Below are 19,382 nucleotides of genomic sequence, written 5' to 3'. Positions count from 1 at the left end.
TGGAATGACAACCCTTCAGCTTCATTACTCGGGTGAGACCTTTCCTTTTATAGTACACTCTAATTTCATCTCAGGTAGTTCACTTTCTAACAAAGTCCCATAACCTAGACATACACCAGTTTCTGTGAGAGAGAGCTTATGTGCACACGTATCCATAAACTACTGCAAAATATATACCTGAAAGCAGAAGTACATTAGAGTTTGCAGTGAGTACCTCCCTAACACATCCTCTCTACTATTCCAAGCTTGGGATCCATGATTGCTCAACAAATTGTTTGGCTTCGTATGTTAACTGACTTTCCAATCACCAGGTTCCAGATGCCACCAGGATGCTGGCCAGGCGTCCCTGGATTGAAGACCCCACCAATGTGTCCTGGAGCTCTGCTTCCCCAGAGACACACCTTAATAGGGAAAGAGAGAGGCAGACTGGGAGTATGGACTGACCAGTCAACGCCCATGTTCAGCGGGGAAGCAATTACAGAAGCCAGACCTTCTACCTTCTGCAACCCTCAACGACCCTGGGTCCATGCTCCCAGAGGGCTAGAGAATGGGAATGCTATCATGGGAGGGGGTGGGTTATGGAGATTGGGTGGTGGGAATTGTGTGGAATTGTACCCCTCCTACCTTATGTTTTTGTTCATTAATCCTTTCTTAAATAAAACATTTTTTAAAAAAAGGAAAGAAAATGTCTTTAAAATGTATGCGGAAAAGAGTTCTGCCAATATTTTCCTCTAAGTATCTGATAGTTTGTGGTCTAACATCCAAGTCCTTGATCCACTTGGAATTTACTTTTGTATTTGGTGAAATACAGTGATTCAGTTTCGTTCTTCTGCATGTTGCAACCCATTGTTTCCAACACCATTTGTTGAAGAGACTCTGCTTTCACCATTTAATAGTCTGGGCACTTTTGTCAAAGATTAGATGACCATAGGTGTGGGGACTCTCTTCTGGGCTCTCAATTCTATTCCACTGGTCAGTGTGTCTATTCATGTTCCAGTTCCAAGCAGTTTTGATGACAATGTCCCTATAATACAGTTTGAAATCTGGGAGTGTAATGCCTCCAGGTCTGTTCTTTTTTTCTCAAAATTGTTTTGGCAATTCGAGGTCTTTTCTGGTTCCTGGTAAACATTTGCAGAATTTTTTCTAGTCTCCTAAAAATGTGCTTGGGATCTTGATGGGGATAGCATTAAATTTTTAGATGGTTCTGGGTAATATACTCATTTTGATGATGTTAATTCTTCCAACCCATGAACATGGAATATCTTTCCACTTCTTTGTGTCTTTTTCCATTTCCTTGAGTAATTACTCATAATTTTCAGTATACAAGTCTTTAACTTCTTTGGTTAGGTTTACTTCTAGATATTTCATTTTTTTAGTTGCTATAGTAAAAGGCACTGATTTCTGGATTTCAATTTCTTCTAGCTTAGTGTTTGCATAGAGGAATGCCACTGACTTTTGAATATTGATTTTTTAGCCTGACACCTTAGTGTATTGCCTGATGATTTCCAAAAGCTTTTTACTGGGTTCCTTAGGTTTTTCCATGTATACTAGTATGTCATCTGAAAATAATGAGAGTTTGACTTCTTCTATTCCAATCTGTATCCCTTTAATTCCTTGCTCCTGCCTGATTTCTATGGCAAGAACTTCCTACACTATGTTGAATAGTAATGGTGTCAGTGGGCAGCCCTGTCTAGTACCTGATCTGAGTGGAAATGCTTCCAGTTTTTTCACCATTGAGTATGATGTTGGCTGTATGTTTGCTATATATAGATTCCACTATCTTCAGAAATTTTCCATCTCTTCCCATTTTTTGTAGTGTTTTGATCATAAAGGGATGCCGTATTTTGTCAAAGGCTTTCTCTGCATCTATTGATATGAGCATGTGGTTTTTGGTCTGGCTTTTGTTGATGTGGTGGATCACACTGATTGATGTATGTATATTAAACCAACCTTGCATCTCTGGGATAAAACCCATTTGGTCATGATGAACAATCTTTTTAATATACTGCTGTATCCAGTTGGCTAGAATTTTGTTCAATATTTTTGCATCTATGTTCATCAGAGATATTGGTCTGTAGTTTTCTTTTTTGGTTGTGTCCCTGTCTGCTTTTGGTATCACAGTGATGGTGGCTGCATAGAAGCTGGCAGGAAGTAATCCAGTGTCTTCAGCCTTCTGGAAGACTTTTAAAAGTAGAGGTATTAGTGCATATTTGAAGGTTTTGTAGAATTCATTTGTATAGCCATCTGGTCTAGGACTTTTATTTTGGGGGAGATTTTTGATAACTGTTTCAATTTCATTAGTTGTATTGGGCCTGTTCATGTTATCCACTTCCTCTTTACTTAGTTTTGGAAGTTGGTAGGTATCTAGGAAATCGTCCATTTCTTCCAGGTTCTCTAGCTTGGTGGCATATAGTTGTTCATAGAAGCCTTGCATGATATAGTGAATTTCTGCGGTGTCTGTTTTGATATCTCCTCTTTCATTTATTATCCGATTCATTTTGGTCTTCTCCCTTTTTTGTTTTGTGAGTCTGGCTAAAGGTTTGTTGATTTTGTTCACTCATTCAAACAACCAACATTTACTTTCATTGATCTTTTGTATGGTTTTCTTATTCTTAATGTTATTGATTTCTGCCCTAAATTTAGTGATTTCTGTCCTTCTGGTTGCTTTAGGATTCCTTTGTTGTTCTTCTTCTAGGTCTTTAAGATGTGCAATCAGGCTGTTTATTTGTGCTTTGTCTTGTTTCCTAATGTGTGCTTGTGTAGCTTTAAGCTTCCCTCTCAGTTCTGCTTTAACTGTGTCCCAAATATTTTGATAGCTTTTGTCTTCATTTTCATTGAAGTCTCGAAACATTTTGATTTCTTCCTTTATTTCCCTTTTGACCCAGACGTTGTTAAGAAGTGTACTGTTGAGCTTCCACATTATGGAACTATTACTAATCTTTTGTTGATTGCTAAGTGTTAGTTTCATTCCACTGTGGTCTGATATGATGCTTGGGATGATTTCAATGCTCTTGAATTTGCTGATGCTGTCTTTGGCCTAACATATGGTCTGTCCTTGAGAATGACCCATGAGGACTTGAGGAAAATGTGTATTCCAGTTTCTTGGGATGAATGACTCTGAAAATGTCCAATAGTTCTAGTTTATCTATCTCTTCGTTTAGCTCCCTTATATCTTTATTGATTTTCTGCCTGTATGATCTATCAAGTTGAGAGACTATGACTATGACTATGTTGCTGTTAATATATTGCTGTAGCTCTTCGAGTAGATATTTCATGTATTTAGATGGCTTCTCATTGGGTGCATAGATGTTAGTAATTGTTAAGTCCTCTTGATTAACTGATCCTCTGAGCATTCAGTAGTGTCCATTCCTATATTATTTTTTTTTACTTATTATTATTTTTTTATTTAAGAAAGAAGGCATTAACAAAATCATAGGATGGGGGGTACAACTCCACACAATTCTCGCCACCCAATCTTCATATCCCAACCCCTCCCCTGATAGTTTTCCCATTCTCTATCCCTCTGGGAGCATGGACCCAGGGTCGTTGTGGGTTGCAGAACATGGGAGGTTGCCTTCTGTAATTGCTTCCCCACTGAACATGGGCATTGACTGGTCAATCCATACTCCTAGTCTGCCTCTCTCTTTCCCTAGTGGGGCGAGTCTCTGGGGAAGTGGAGCTCCACGGCACACTGGTGGCCTCTTCAGTCCAGGGAAGCCTGGCCGGCATCCTGATGGCATCTGGAGCCTGGTGGCTGAAAAGAGAGTTAACATACAAAGCCAAACAAATTGTTAAAGAATCATGGACCCAAAGGTTGGAATAGTGGAGATGAAGTGTTGGGGGGTACTTACTCACTGCAAACTCTAGTGTACTACTGCTTTCAGGTATATATTTGCCGTAGATTATGGATACCTGTGAACATATGCTCTATCTCCTGGAACCTGGTCTATATCTAGGTTTTGGGACTTTGTTAGGAAGTGAACTGGCTGGGATGGAATCAGAGAATACTATGAAAGGAAAGGTCTCACCCCAGTGATGAAGCTGAAGGGTTGTCGTTCCACACCTGAATATTCTGGACACAATATGAAGTGAAGCATTCTGGGGTGGCACTCATTGCGTTGACTAGGTTGCAATCAGCAGATGCACCCTTATTTGATAAGAATTGGGAGAAGCATAAGGGAAAGTGCACCCTACCACAGGACTGGGGGAAGTCTGTCTTTGTCTTGTTGAGTTAGGTGTGTTTCCTGTAGACAGCATATCATTGGCTTATATTTTCTGATCCATCTTCCTACTCTGTGTTTTTTTAATAGGTGAATTCATTCCATTGACATTTATTGTTATCAAAGACTGAAGATATTTTAACGCCATTCTTGTAGAGTTTTAGAGTATTCTGATATATGTCCTATTTATGGTGGTCTGACAGTTTATAGGAGACCTTTCAGAACTTCTTTGAGGGCAGGCTTGGTGATAGTTGATTCCTTCAACTGTTTCTTGTCTAAGAAGGTTTTGATGCCTCCATCGAGTCTGAATGACAGTCTAGCTAGCAGTATACAGTATTCTTGGTTGAAAGCCTTTCTCATTAAGCACTCGATAAATATCTTGCCATTCTCTTATGGCCTGTAGTGTTTGTGGGGAGAAGTCTGCTGTTGATCTTGGGGTTTTTCCTCTGTAGGTGACTTTATTTTTCTCTTGTAGCCTTCAGGATCCTTTCTTTATTCTTATTGCTTTCCATTTTAAATATGATGTTTCTTGGTGTCTTAAATCTGGGTTAATTCTGTTTGGAACCCTCTGGGCTTCTGGAATCTTTATGCCTTTGATATTATCTAGACTAGAGAAGTTTTCAGCTATTATGGCCTGAAGAATGCATTCTTCTTCTCCCTCTCTTTCTTCCTCCGGTAAGCCAATAATGCATATATTGTTTCTTTTGAAGTCATCCCATAGGTCTCTGTGGTTGTTTTCAGCATCTCTAAATCTCTATTGGAGATCTCTTACTTCTTTTTTAGTTGTCTCTAATTTGTCCTCAATCTTGCTAATTCTGTCTTCAGCCTCATTGATTCTATTCTCTCTACCCTCTACTATTTTCTGGAGTTCCTCTATTTTGTTACCCTGTTCTGATACTGTTTTAGCTTGTTCAGCTAGTTGTGTTCTTAGCTCAGCTATTTCAGCTTTCAGCTCTCTAATAACCTCAAGATAGTTAGTGTTTTCTTCCAGAGTCTCATTTGTTGTTCTTGTATTTCTGATTACAATTCTTTCAAACTCTTTACACACTCTTGTGATTATTTTCTTAGCTAATGTTTGGATGTTGAACTCCTTATTTTGTGCTTTACCCTTTGGGTGGCTTTTAGTTGGACTCTTGTCCTGGTTCATTTCTCCAATATTTCTTCATGTTGGTTTCACCATTTTATGTACTATGTTATGAGTTCCCTCTCTTAGTACTTTTCAAATTACTGACCACTATTTCCTGGATTGACTTGTGTTGAAGTAAGAAAATTAAAGGGTTCATAGTGGTGGAAGTTAACAGTTGTTTCAATAGTTTATTAATCTCTGAGTTGGAGCTCAGTGATTTAAAAGCCTCTTTTTTTTTTCTTTTTTCTTCTCTGTAGACTATGGGAGCCTGAGGTCTTCTGAACTATAAGTAGATTTCTTAGATTAATCACTTACTCCTGACCAGGAGCTAAGGCAGGGTGTGGCAGAGATAGTCAAGTGGTTATGCAAAGAGATTTTCACAGCCCCACAGCTATGCCACTGAGGTATAGGTCTTCTACTGAGTTTCCTGGTTAGATCTCTGTTGCTTGGTGTCCCTCCCTGCTGTTGCTCCAGATTCTGAGGGTAGTAGCAATGGAGATTCAGAGTTGCACTTGGTAAGTCTCCGGGAAGTCCTCTCCTCGGTTCAGCTGTCCCCTTGTTGGTAGAACAGACTGGAGGTGGTGTCTCAACTGATAAACCCGAAAGGCTATTACCAGCCACTTAATCTCTCTGTAGGCTCCTCTCTGTCACCAGCACATGTGTTTGCACTCACCAGTGATTTGGTGGGTTCCTATAGGAGTTCTAGTCCTGTCTTGTTTCTGTACCAGGTAGTTTCCTTTGGCTGCAATGTTATTTGATATGAATTGAGAGAACCATGGAGGAAAGTATGCCCCACCCTAAGGTTCCAGGACTGGGGGAATTATAGACTCTTATAGTGGAAATGTGAGGTTCCTAGTGTATTATGGTTCACGAATACAATGGATACTTATTATTATCATCACATTATTTGGTAATTGGGTTAACATTGAAAAGTCTCTTTGTTAGGGTTTGCGGGATAATACCCAGCATCTTGTATATAGCTGTGCCACTGGTTGCTTCATTTCTCCCTGGTCTAGGCTTTTGAGAGAGTCAACATATCAAAGACTCAGCCTATGTTTTCTTCCATTTTAGTCATACCTACACCTATTATTCTTTAAGGTTTCACTTCCTTTTTCTAATTTTTTTTTTAAGTTTCATCTATCTCCAAGTGCTGATAGAACTGGATTTCAGAGCTCTCTGTCTGGTCATCTACCACTAACATGTCTCCTCTGGGACTATGGATCAAAATGCTTTATAGAATCCATATAGTGGAAGGTCTGGCTTCTGTCACTTGGCCGTGAAAGGTGCCAAACAAAATGCTGGATAAACAGGAAACAAATAGTAGGAAAGAGCAGATGAGAACAGGGATTTGGGAGGAGAAAGAAGCTAGAAGGTCTCGTTTAGGTCTGCCCCAATGGGTACATGACATTAACACTTTTTGCTTGAACTTGATGGCTAACATGGAGGCAGAATAAAAATATTGATTGAGACGATGGTGTCAGAGTTGAGAACAGGAGTAGAAAGCTGGACCAGGGCAGACATTAGCTCCCAAATTTGAAGAAAATATATAAACACAATGGACCGTCTACCATGTCCACCTGACCAGGGCCCATATATATTCCTATTTATAGCACAGGGGCCTGTATAACCTCTGAGTCCCTGTCAGCCTGAGCTCACAATTCATGGTCACAGCTGGGAACATTCTAGGCTGCAAGTATTTCAGGTCGAGATTTCCTTGAGTGGCAGATAGGATGACCCAACTTCCATTCAGAAAGTGTGGCAGTCCCTAGCATTGCTAGTTCATAGTGAGGACAAGGTCCCGAAGAAGCCCACGGAAGGCTAAAAATTCCTTCCTGTATACAATGACCAATAATGGTGGACCAAGGTGTCTCTTAGAGGTCTAAGTCTATTGTCCAAGGATTCCCAGATTAGGGCTCCTGGGGAAGGTGTAGTAAAAAATGTCATCATTGAGTGAGCCAGTGTCTTCCTCTGACCCAGCTTTGTAGTCCCCTCTGCATCTGAAAAGCTCAGGCTTTCTCCCAGCAGTTAATGTATTGAGTGTAATTTATTGCATCCAAACTTGTGTTAAGTTTATGGAGACTGGACTTAAGTTAGGGAGGAAATAGGATTACATTGAGCTTGAAGATAACCTTGATTTCTACTACATTAACTTGTTTGATGATTCTAATAAAAGCTGGCATAGAGAAAACAAGTGTACCTTAGTTGATACATATAATTTGACTGTGTATCTCTTGGATAATTGTAGACAGTGATTATCCAGGAGTGACAATAATGCTGATGCTGTCAAAGATATTAAGGCATATATGTTACTTACTTTGTTGAGCTAGTTCAGGAGATAGAGTGACTGAGGGGAGTGAAGTAGGCTGTATGGGTGTGTCTAGGCCTAAGCAGTGAATTCTGGAGTAGACAGTCTGTGGAGCACTCATAGGCCTTTCTGCTACAATGCCAAGCTATTTAGGACTCAGTCTAATCAAAGAGGACTACTAAGCGCTTTTCCTCTGAGGTATGTATGTGCCCCTACCTTATGGAAACGTGTATACAAGTGCCCCCTAGGTGCTAGCCTATATCTAGAGTCTGCAGTGTGGTTAGAGAGTGCACCATATGACATGGAACTAGGTAGTTCCTTGTGCTAAGGAAGGTCTCACCAAACTGTTGCAGTTGAAAGGCTGAAATCTCAGGCTTGGCGTCTCTGGCTATAATCCAAAGGCAAAAGTCATTGGCCCTATAATGGGGCATGGTGGCACTTGTTCTGTTCTTTAATTGAGGTCATCAGTGGCAGTTTAACCTTGTAAGGAATCAAGAGGAGAGCAAAGTCTCATGGGATCAGGACTGAGTTTGACATGGATCTTAAGAGATTGGGAAGCATTGCTTGCAATCTCAGGAAGATTTTCAGACAGCAATAATTCTTTTTTTATTATCATCAAATTTGTTGAAAATACCATGGTGGGAATTTCTCATAATCTATTTGAACTCACTGTGTCATATGATGTTATATGTCATGCAATGGTATCTACTAATAACTACATCGTAGCTACTGGCAGAACCAGACAGTTCTGTTCTATCTGCTGTAAGGTTGTAGGTAACTTTGAATTAAAAACATTTTTTAGAATTATTTAACCATTTAAGACTGGTGTGAGGATTACTATTGTTCAGAAATTTTAAGCACTAAGGGCTTAAAATAATATTTTTGATATGCAGAACTCAACTCTAGGCATCTAAGGATCTAGAAACATTCAACCTGATTTTCCATAACATACTGAATGGCTTATAAGACTGTAAGTTAAGAGGAGTATAGTTTCACACCATTCACGCCATCAAAGTTCTGTGTCCTCACATTCACACCCCTATGGCTGATAACTTCCTATATATATATATTTATAGCATAGGTCTGGGTAGAAACATGAACAAGACAAGAGAGAAACTACATTGAGATCCATTGTATTTCTCAGTATTTCATATGACATAGAACAGGTAAAATCTCCCACATCAATATTAACCTAAATTGCAGCCCCACATTTGTTGCAATTATTTATGATAATTTTAAATCTGATTCTATTAGATAGACATTTTTCTAACAGAATCAGATTTAAGGCATTTCATTTTTTAGAGTCAAATGCATTCTGTACAGGTGAAAAATGAGCTGGGTTTGCTTTGTTTATCTATCGATCACATGCATATGCAGACTGAAGCAGGGTTTGTGTGCACATTGAGGAGCAAAATTCCTAGATGCCACTTCTAATGATTCTGAAAGGTATAACGATGGCTTTAAGTTCTCCATAATGAGTTTCATACAGATGTGAGCAGGGAATAAATGTGGGCTCCCAGTTTCTGAACTCCTTCCTAGCACAGTGTGAGCAATGACAACTGCTCATCATGATGGACCTGGAGTATCCAAGATGCTGGAGAATGTTTGAGATCTGAGTACAAAGCAAGTCTAATACCCAAGACTGTGGAACTCCCTGGGGGTTTGAACTCTCCAGAGGGGCAGGAAACAGCTGGAGACACAAATGCTGCAGCCCCGTGGTGCAGTGCAGCAGCTTCTCCAGGATGGCCATGGACAGGCGGTTCCCATGCAGGTTGAGAGACCTGAGCTGGGAGCAGATGCTCAGGGCAGGGAGCAGGGCCTCAAGCTGGGGGTCCTGGAGGCCACACAGACTCAGGTCCAGGTCCTGCAGGGTGGCTGCATTTACCTCCAGCAGAGCTCCCAGGGGCTCACTGACAGAGGTCAGGGGGATGCCTCTCAGACACAGTTCCTTCAGCTGCCGGATGTGTGGGCTCTGGAACAGGTGAGCCAAGTCTCTTTCTGTTACTGTGCAGTCAATGAGTGAGAAGACCTCCAGCTGGGTTTGAAGACTCCTGAGGAGAAAGAAGGAGGATAGGATGGACATTGGCATCAGCAAGACTATGAAAATTCTGATTTAGGTGATGATATATATATATATATCAAGGCTCATTTATTCTCTAGCCCAATGAATCCAATGCTATGTAAAGCTAAACTCTTTCTTTTCAGTGTTCACATGAACCTGGCACTGAATCTTGCTATATGTAAAACATGTTTCTTCTAATTCTGGCAGATATATGTATATTTTTCTCATTGTTCTTTCTTTCTCTGTGTATTTCTCTCCAAAAGCATGAAATGTGTAGTACATAGTAAGACATACTCTAAAAGATCTCCCAGTCTAACTAAAAGTGTTGGTGCCATTGGCAGCAACACTGGATCCAAATATAACTACACTCATTCAGGCTTCTACAGACCTTCATTGAACACTAGCTACACCATTTCTGGCATGGGTGAGACTGCTAGAATCATGTCACAGAACAGAGCTAGGCAGGGTCCCACAGCAACTGCCAGTCTCCAGGACCTCCCTGAAAACTCTTCATTCTTAGCATATGTTCTGCTAATTCCCTCATTCCTCAGCTGCAGCCTGTTTATTGACCTCTGCATACTTGCACAGCCTGTGTATTATTCACAATTCTGCCTGGACACACCTTGCAGTTCAGGAATTGGAGGCACTGTGTGGGATCTCTTCTTCACAGTCCCCTTCACTAATAGTTGTCTAGTCATCTAAGAGACCTCTTCAAACCTGAACCTGAGAACCAACCACACTCATGAAATTAAATATTCCAACAAGCATCGGAGCAAGGTGTTGCTTCCATAACTCTGTCTAACTTTGTCCTCAGCTTCTCATGGTTACAGTCTGATGGAATATTTACGATGGGAGAGATATATTTGAGTGGAATAGTGTAGTGGTTAAGTAAATTGGCTTTCAACCCTGAGTCACCATGTTCCATGTTTAGGAGTATCCTAAAGTAGTCTTTAGAGACAGTCGGGCAAATAACAATAATAAATAATAATAGAATTGGGAGGCAAGGAACTTGAGATCCAATGTCTCCTGCACAGTTACTCTGCCAGGGACACACCCTACCTGAGCAGCTTTTCCAGATGGCCCTGAAGGAAGGAGACTGATTCTAAGTACAGCTGTTGAAGATAAAGTAGCTGGAGGAACTCAGATCTAAATTCGGTGATGGGATGATCCTGGTTCTCCAGCTCGTTTGAAGGGATTGCATCAAGTATGTTGATGTTCAGACAGAGTCTGCTGAGGTTTTTCATCCTGCCCAGAAATGGCCACAACTTCTGTGGTTCTGGGGTAGTCCACATCCAATTAATGTCCAGTTCCTGGACATCACACAATGAGATGCTCTGTAAAAGCTTGACATTCTCTCTGTTCAGTGAAATTACTGTCACTTTCTTACAACAAAGGTGCACTCCCTTTCTCTTCTTGATCCACTTCAGTATGTAGGTGCAAAAGTGATTGTCTTGACACTGACTGAGGATGAGGTCTGCACACACCTCCAAGGAGGGCCTTCCCTTCTCATTCCTTGAAGGTCCATCAGCCACTAGTTGTCTCCTTACTGAGTACACTGTTTCGTTGACTCCAGTCCACACACTCCAGAACTTCTCTCCATTGAAGTGTAAATCCAACACCCGGAGCTTACACCTGCTTTAGGGAAAAAGGGACATTGATGAAGATACAAAGCACGAACACAGTTTTTGACCCAGAATGCCACAATTTCCCAGGCTCATACCAACCAACTCTTTGATTCCCTCCCACTTCAGAAAACAGCTTCTTTCTCTCCACTTTTCTTCTAACTTTCTACATCTAATAGCCACATTTCATAGTTAGCTTTCACCAAACTGAGAAAATGAAAACTGTGAAATGTTATTCCATTGTGAATGCATTCAAGTCAACTGAGAAAGTGGAAGACACCATTTTTCTTATGCTCTCTTTTGATCTGTGTGTCCTCCAGTTGTGTAGCTGAGGCAATGTGAATTCAGGACATTCTCTGCTGGTAGACTCTGCTTACTCTATTTAAATAAAGATTCCCACAGTGAGGGCAAGATAATAGTGTAACTGTTATGCAAAAAGACACTGATTTTCAAGGTGTCAAGGTCCAGCTTCAATCTGCTACAAAAACATATTCCAGATAAAAAAAATAATAATAACTTAGAAAAAGAAAAAAAAAAGTGCCTAGCACATTGGTCTGAGTATATGTTCCTTAAATCTAAGAACTTATGACTTCAAGTCGTTAATCATGTTGAATTAAACAGTGGGCTCAAATTGTGAATACATTTCTAATAATGGCTTGTTCTTTGAAATATTGACTCTCCAAAGAGCTTAGACCAGGAATAACAGAAGCAACCTGTGGTGTTGTTTTACAAGATATAGCTAGCTATATGTAAATAGAGTCAAAGGTCATAATGTAAGGTAAGGTCAGGTCATGTATTATACAGCAAATTCTTAACAGTGAGATTCTCAAAGTTAATCCAATTACTAATTTATTTGATTATAGAAATAACAATTGCCTTTTTAAACCCTCAGAGAGCGGTATTGGGCAATATGTCAGCTCCCCCCTTCTCCATTGCTAGATGCACGATGTCCTTGTCTCTCTCTCTGGTGAAGCTATTGTGGCATTTTGTTACCCAACTTGGGGCCTACCCACCCAACCCCCAGATAAGTGTACAGCCTCTTGGATCTCTGCTGTCTCGTATTTTACAAAGGCACTGTGATTCTTTTTTTTTCCTCTTATTATTTTCAGAGACCGCTCCGCCATGGGAAACCTTCTTCCTTATGAAGAGGTTTCTCAAATCCTATACTCTTATTTCATGAGACAGTTTTTCTGTCTCTGGGCCACACCTTAGTTCCTTATGATCATGATCTTAGAGTTTGGGAGATGTGCGGAGATTTTCCCTGGGACTTCCTGGACTCCCTCTGCCATGTGTTCTGTGGTGAAGGGTGACTGTAACTTGCAGAGGCTACTCCTAAACCTTGGCAGTCCCCACGAATTCAGACACATGGTTAATTCTACCCTCCTGATTCAATTTGTTCTTCTATGGGAAGACATTTTTGGGAATGGGTGCCTGCAGCAATCCCACAGGAACAGTCAGAACCAGTCTAACTGGGATTTTGAGGCTCTTTTTGAAGTAGAATGCCCTCCAGGGTCTCATAATGTGACACAGCAGGATCTAAATAATCTGGATCAAAGTGCTTTAAAAAAAAAAAAGAAAGAAAGAAAGCCCCATACCACTTCTCTCTCCTCAAACCCTAGCTCTCTCTGACACTGTATCTTTGAGTACTCTGACATTTAATTTACTTTATAAAAAAATGCTGGACACAGCCATGATTTCAGAAATCATGTAGACATCCAGAAACAATCCTAACTTTTTTTCTTTTGATCTTTTTATTTTTATGTCTTGTATAAATGTGAAACATTTAATCTAGGAAACCTTATGAGCATGGGTGGGGTAGATAGCATAATGGTTATGCAAAGTAGCTCTTATGACTGAGGCTACAAAATCCTAGGTTCAATCCCCTGCACCACCATAAGCTAGAGCTGACCAGTGCTCTGGTCAAAAAAAAAAAAAAAAAAAAGGAAAATTAAACATTGTCACTCTCATGTTAACTCTCTAAGAAACCTGAGTTTCTTTAAAGACCAAGGGAAAAAATAGTTAAAAATCAATATATCTTAACAAAATCATTACTGAAGAGCTTGTGCACACCTAGGGTGTGTCTCCATTTTAACTGGGCATAACAAAAAGGTAGGAAAGACACTACTGATATTTAAAGCTCTCAAATACTTTCTCAATTAAAGAGGTAGAACCAGCCCAGGTGAGAGATAGATCACACAATGGTTATGCTAATAATTCTCATGCTTGAGGCATCTAACAATAGTTCTTCTGTTTACCTTTCCACATTTTATTGAGCTTAAACCATTAAAAAAAAACTTGACACCATAATAGAAAGGGCTTTCAAAATTAAGAAGGTACTTAAACCAATTATAATCATCAATTATAGTAAACTTCTAATTTGTTAGTTTTTTTCTTCACAAGTATGTGATTACAGCTATGTCAAGCCTCCACATGAAGAAGCATCTGCTCATATGGAATCGCCAAATTCCATTTGGGCCCCTGTCTTCTGACATCGACCTCCTAAAACCAATGTGACCAGACATGATCTAAAGAACCTGAATCACAGACTCCCAGGAGAGAACTTTCCTACTGCCTTTCTCTCACCCATCGCTTCCTGCCCTTCTTGCTTCTGCTTCACCTGTCATGTTTTGGTGGTTCCAGCTCACTTTCTGCAGAAAAGCAGAATTCTGGTGGTTGACCTTCCCCATCGAGATAGATATGCAGCATTTCATTCCCTGGCATTTCTTCCCCGATGGTCAGCATTGGACTGATGCTTCTATCGGACTTACTGGTATACCTCTTGGACACTTTACACAAATTTACAACAGCTTCCCTTTACGCTGCTGGGTTTCTCAAAGACTGATCCCAGCACTCCATGGAGTTTGAAGGTTGCTGCCTTGGGTATACAGGCCACACCCCTTCACCAACAGCCCCTGCCCCCAGAGGCAAGAAACACCTCCTTCACCTGATTGGCCCTGTGCCCAGAGGCAGGAAACACCCCTCTCGCCAGCAGACACTGCCCCCAGAGGCAGGAAATGCCCTTTGAGGCAAGAAATGACTCTTAGGCCACCAGGCCTCCACTTGACATCACAGGGGCTCTTGCTGATCTCCTACTTGTTCCTCCCTATCTTGTGCCAATTCTTTTGAAAACACCTGCACGATATAGGTTTCTGGTCACCCCTACACTGCTATTCCTCTGACAGAAATGGAGTCTTCTACAGATATTCACCCAATTAAATATGGACATTTAGATAGAAGGAGATTTCAGGAAATTGTGAGGATGTGGTTGAGCTTCGCAGGGCTTGAACATGAGAGGTGAGTCCAATCCTATTAGTCTCTCTCTCTACTGAGAGGTTGAGCAAGGAGGGACAGTAATACCCCAAAGGTGTGCCTCCTCCTATCAGACTCCCTGCCTCACAAAGCACCCTGCATTCCTGATACTATGGATATTAGATAAAAAGAAAGGAGGGTGTTGGTCATTATACCAGGTCCCCTGCATTGCTTAATGCTGTGGTCTATTTACCTCATAATTGTTTTGCCTGAGACCCACCCTGCCTGCAGGATATTGGTTTAATCCCCACTGGTTAGAACCTTTGCAACAGTTGCTATGGAAGCTTATTACCTTCACACTCTTTCCTTTCCTCCACCCCCGCTCCTAGCCATTTCCTTTACCCACTTGCCACTTCCAGTTAAGGAGATATATAAAAAGCATTGTCTCTGATCAGTAAAGGCATTGCATTGTGTTCCTGCTCAGCCACAAGTTCTTTGTCTCTCTCTGGAGAAGCTATTCTGGCAGCTACACTCTTTTCTGATTCCGCATTCTAGCCCTTTTCAAAACCATGAAATCTAATCCTCAGACAGTAATTTGGGTCCACCTGCATTTCAGGTGTCCAGGTCAGGCAAAAACTAGTAAAGTTATGGGCACCCTGACATATACCTAAATTAGACCTACTAGCCTTTTCCAAAAAGGAAGTCCCCAAATCTTTATCTTCAATACTCTTGCCTTTAGGTTCATGACTAGACATCAATTTGTTCTTCCTTATATCTTGACTCGTTTTCAGCCACCAGGTTTCATATTCTACCATGATGCCAACCTGTCTTCCATGGGCTCAGGACCCCACCCAGAACCTTAACTGTCTGTGTCCTTAACTCTCACCACCCAAAACCTTGATCCACTAAGGAAAGAAAGAGACAGTATGGGAGTATGGATTGACCTGCCAATGCCCATAGTCAACAGAGAAACAGTTACAGAAGCCAGACCTTCCACCTTCCACACCCCACAACGATACTGGGACCATAGTCCCAGAGGCATAAAGAACAGGGAAACTATCAAGAGAGGGGATGGGATATGGAGTTCTGGTGGTAGGAATTTGGTAGTATTGTACCTCTCTTATCCTATCGTCTCATTTGTGTTTCCATTTTATAAAAAAAATAAAGAAAGAAAGAAATAATAAAGAAAGTAGTATGTATCTAGAGAGATCAAGGATCATACAGCATTGAATTGCTTCTTTCCTCTTAGTGTTTACGGGTTTGAATGTGTGCTCAACACTTATGTGAAACAAATGACTAACAGTCAGTCCTTAAAGAGAGTTCCACTCAGGCCGAAGTTGAAAAACAAGATTAGAAAAGAAAACACAAGTAGAACCTGAAATGGAATTGGCGTATTGCACCAAAGTAAAAGACTCTGGGATGGGTGGGGAGAATACAGGTCCATGAAGGATGATGAATGACATAGTGGGGGTTGTATTGTTAAATAGGAATCTGGGGAATGTTATGCATGTACAAACTATTGTCTTTACTGTTGAATGTAAAACATGAATTCCCCAATAAAAAAATAAATTATATATTAAAAAAAGAGTTCCACAATGGGCAATAAGCTGTCACATTGGCAGTAGAAAAGCCTTGAGGCCTCCCCATTGGCCTCCACTCTCCATGACCCAGCTGTCATCCAGGAAGCACAGACCCTTCCAGACTAGGGGTCCTCTTTACCTGGGGAGAACTTCCTGCTGAAGGAGGACATCAATTCCATCCAGGAGAGCTTTCAAAGCTTCATCCGCAGGGTATTCATCCAGATCCCCCAGAGGCAGTCTAGCAAAGGGCCAGCTCTGGACAAGAGCCTTCAGGATATTCCAGCATCTTTCAGAGTAAGCTTCCTCAAAGAGACTTGGGAAGAGCTCTCCAGGCAGACTCCTCAGGGAAGAGATGGCCAAGTTCTCATCCCTTAAAAGACTCTTAATGGTCAGTTTTAAGAGACTGGATGGCTTTTTGTAGTTCATCTGGAATTTCCTCAGGCAGCAAATCTGTGGGAATAGTAAATGAAGATGACATGATTCTCAAGGCAGCATGAGATGGCCAGTCTCCATCATACTGCTCTTCAAGGAACCACCTCAGCAGCCAAGTCACACCTCTGGCAGCATAATAAGATATTGTGGCAGAGACTCCACTGTTAGTCAAAGAAGAGCATAGTCAAAAATAGATTACAATATCTAAGCAAACAGCCAGATATGGGGCATAATTCTATTAACTTGGGGATTTTGAAATGAGTTACCTCATATCATTGATACTGGGGGATCAGACAGCTAGAACCCATGCTCTCAAGAAGCTCCTTTTCAGCAGGTGGGGACCTGCAGCTTGAAGCCTGGTCCTTGGGGTCTATAATGAGTTAGCACCTCAAAGTGTGTCACAACCACCTTATCCTTCGTATTCTAATTTCTTAAATTTGTGAAGGAGGTCTCCCATACCTGCCTGCTCTGTAGCTTATCATCATTACTTAGAGCATGTGGCTGTGCTAGTCAAGCCATTGTTTCCTTGGTGGCAGTTACTGAACATACGGGCTTACACATGCAAGAAAATGGTGAAAAGATATCTTTAAGAGGTAAACATTTGTTCACAGTGTGAGATCTTACTGGCTAATCCATCCACTACCTAGATAATTCTAAGTATGTACAGAGACGTCCCATAGAAATGTACGTTCAGAGAGAAGGGGAGAGAAAGAAAGACACACACACAAAAAAAGAAATGTACGTTCATGGGAAGCTTGCTGACTATCAGATAAAGGGAAAAAAATGGTGACCAAGAGTACGAGGTGTTTGTGCAGGGACTGAGCCCCAGCAACAGCTCTAATGCCAAGGAAAACAAATCATGTAACTCCAAGCAGAAAACCAAAAAGATAGAAAGGGGAGCATACGGTGAAATTTGGGTTGGTTTTGGGGGTTGCACCAATTGGCCTAGTGAGAAGGAAGACCGGGAGAGACATGGATCCATTTCTGAGTTCTCAGTCCTGGTCATAGATGATAGGCCTGACTTGGGGGTGAGAGTGATTTACAGACATCTCTTGATGAAATGAGAAATTGAAATCATCTGACAGCAACTGCATTGTAAATCATGTATGTGCAAATCAAAAAATGAAGGAAACAATGATAACAGGTAAATACAGGAGATGTCAAGAAACAAAATGTCTAGAATTATTTGTCACTTTAAAGACTTATAAATGAATGTACACATAGCAAACCAACACATTTTGGAGTAAAAACGACTCTATGTAGAGGCAATACCAAACCCTGAAATCTGTTCATGTGAAAATAACTAAAAAGGGAGAAGTTCCTCCAGGAAACATCCACTAGTAGGCAGGTCATGTTCTGATCTCTGCCTCGTTCACAAATACAGGCTTATTATTATTTATAAAAGAGAAACAAATAACAATATGGAAAAACCAAAGCAATCGGGCAGGGGATATAGGATAATGGTTATGCAAACAGACTCTCACACCAAGTCCCAGGTTCAATCCCATACACAACCATAAGGCAGAGATGAGCAGAGCTCTGGTGTTTCTCTCTGTGTGTCTCTTGCTCTGAATATCTCTCAAAAAATAAAAAATGCAAAAAAAAAAAACAACCCACAAATGTAGTCCCTTATGTATTTTACCATAGTTGCTTGAACACAGATGACATATGGGGTCTTTAGCAGAGGAGGGTAACTTACCAGCTGTGATGAAGTTGGCTGAGTGCTCAGAACTCAGGTCTCTGGAGAACCCACAGGCAAACTGAAGAGCTTCAAGGCTGTGCTTCCCTGTTTTGGGACCTACACTTTTATATCCTATACAGGTTACACCCTACTCCACCAAATGCCTGGAAGGAAGAGTTCCCTTGAGGAAATAGGATGTCTCCTTAGATCCCAAAATCCCCTCAGGCCAATCCTGACTAAGACTCTCCCCTGTTAAAATGGTTAGATATCACACCCCCATTTGGGATAGAGACTACTTGTGGTTGACTCTGGAAGTGAACATATCAGGACATGGGTAGAGTTGAAGCCATATAAGCATTTCAGTGCTAGGTGTGACACTGGGGAGAATTCAATCTGCTCCCACGGAACCCCAGGAACACAGCACCCAGGAGTATCAATGTTGGACTCTAGGATCATATCATAATGATTACAAAATAGTATTGACAATAACAGAAGAACATTAATGTTTTAACAACCCTAGCTTTGATTGTAGGAATCGGATTATGTGAGACTTGGAAAGGAAGAGTGTGTGGGGACTGGAAGAAAAAGAGGGCACTGTCTACAAACGCAGACAGATAGTTGTAGAGATGACAGTTAACTCATATGTTCAACTTAAAAGAACTGCTGGGGCTTGGGTGGGATTGGGGATTCAGAACGGTGGCAATGGGAATATTATGGAATTATAACCCTACTCCCCTACTTTTTCTCCTTTTTTTTTTTTTTTTTTTTTGTGGAGCACTGCTCAGCTCTGCCTTAGAGTACAGAGGATTGAACCTGGGACGTTGTAGCCTCAGGTATGAGAATCTCTTTAAGTAACAATTATACTATCTACTCCTGTCCAGAATTATACACCTGTTGACATGTAATTTGGTGAACCAGTATTACAGCATTCATTAAAAATAAAACCAAAAAAGAATTTAATGTTTCAGGGGTTGGTTAAAATGGAGATCCATTCATTCTACAGAACAGCAGTGGGCAGGGTGGGGCTCTGTTCTCATCCTTGCCTGGAGGTACAGGGTGGTTCTTCACAGGATGAGGAGATCAGCTCAGATATGATGGCCTCAGG

The 19,382-nt window shown here is 41.0% G+C and overlaps 1 protein-coding gene across 1 annotated transcript in view; it reads right to left on the bottom strand.

Annotated features, from left to right (window-relative positions):
- Positions 1-9,068: 9,068 nt before the first annotated feature.
- LOC132541467 (PRAME family member 12-like) overlaps positions 9,069-19,382 on the bottom strand; it is a 140,543-nt gene continuing 130,229 nt past the window's right edge. The window contains exon 8 of the mRNA XM_060202373.1: positions 9,069-9,702. Within this exon, the coding sequence (XP_060058356.1) occupies positions 9,069-9,702 (634 nt within the window). The remainder of the gene's footprint in view (positions 9,703-19,382) is intronic.

The sequence above is a fragment of the Erinaceus europaeus genome, chromosome 11, assembly GCF_950295315.1.
Source record: "Erinaceus europaeus chromosome 11, mEriEur2.1, whole genome shotgun sequence".
Lineage (NCBI taxonomy): Eukaryota > Metazoa > Chordata > Mammalia > Eulipotyphla > Erinaceidae > Erinaceus > Erinaceus europaeus.
The sequence above is the reverse complement of the archived record's forward strand: the minus strand, read 5'-3'. Positions and strand labels throughout refer to the sequence as shown.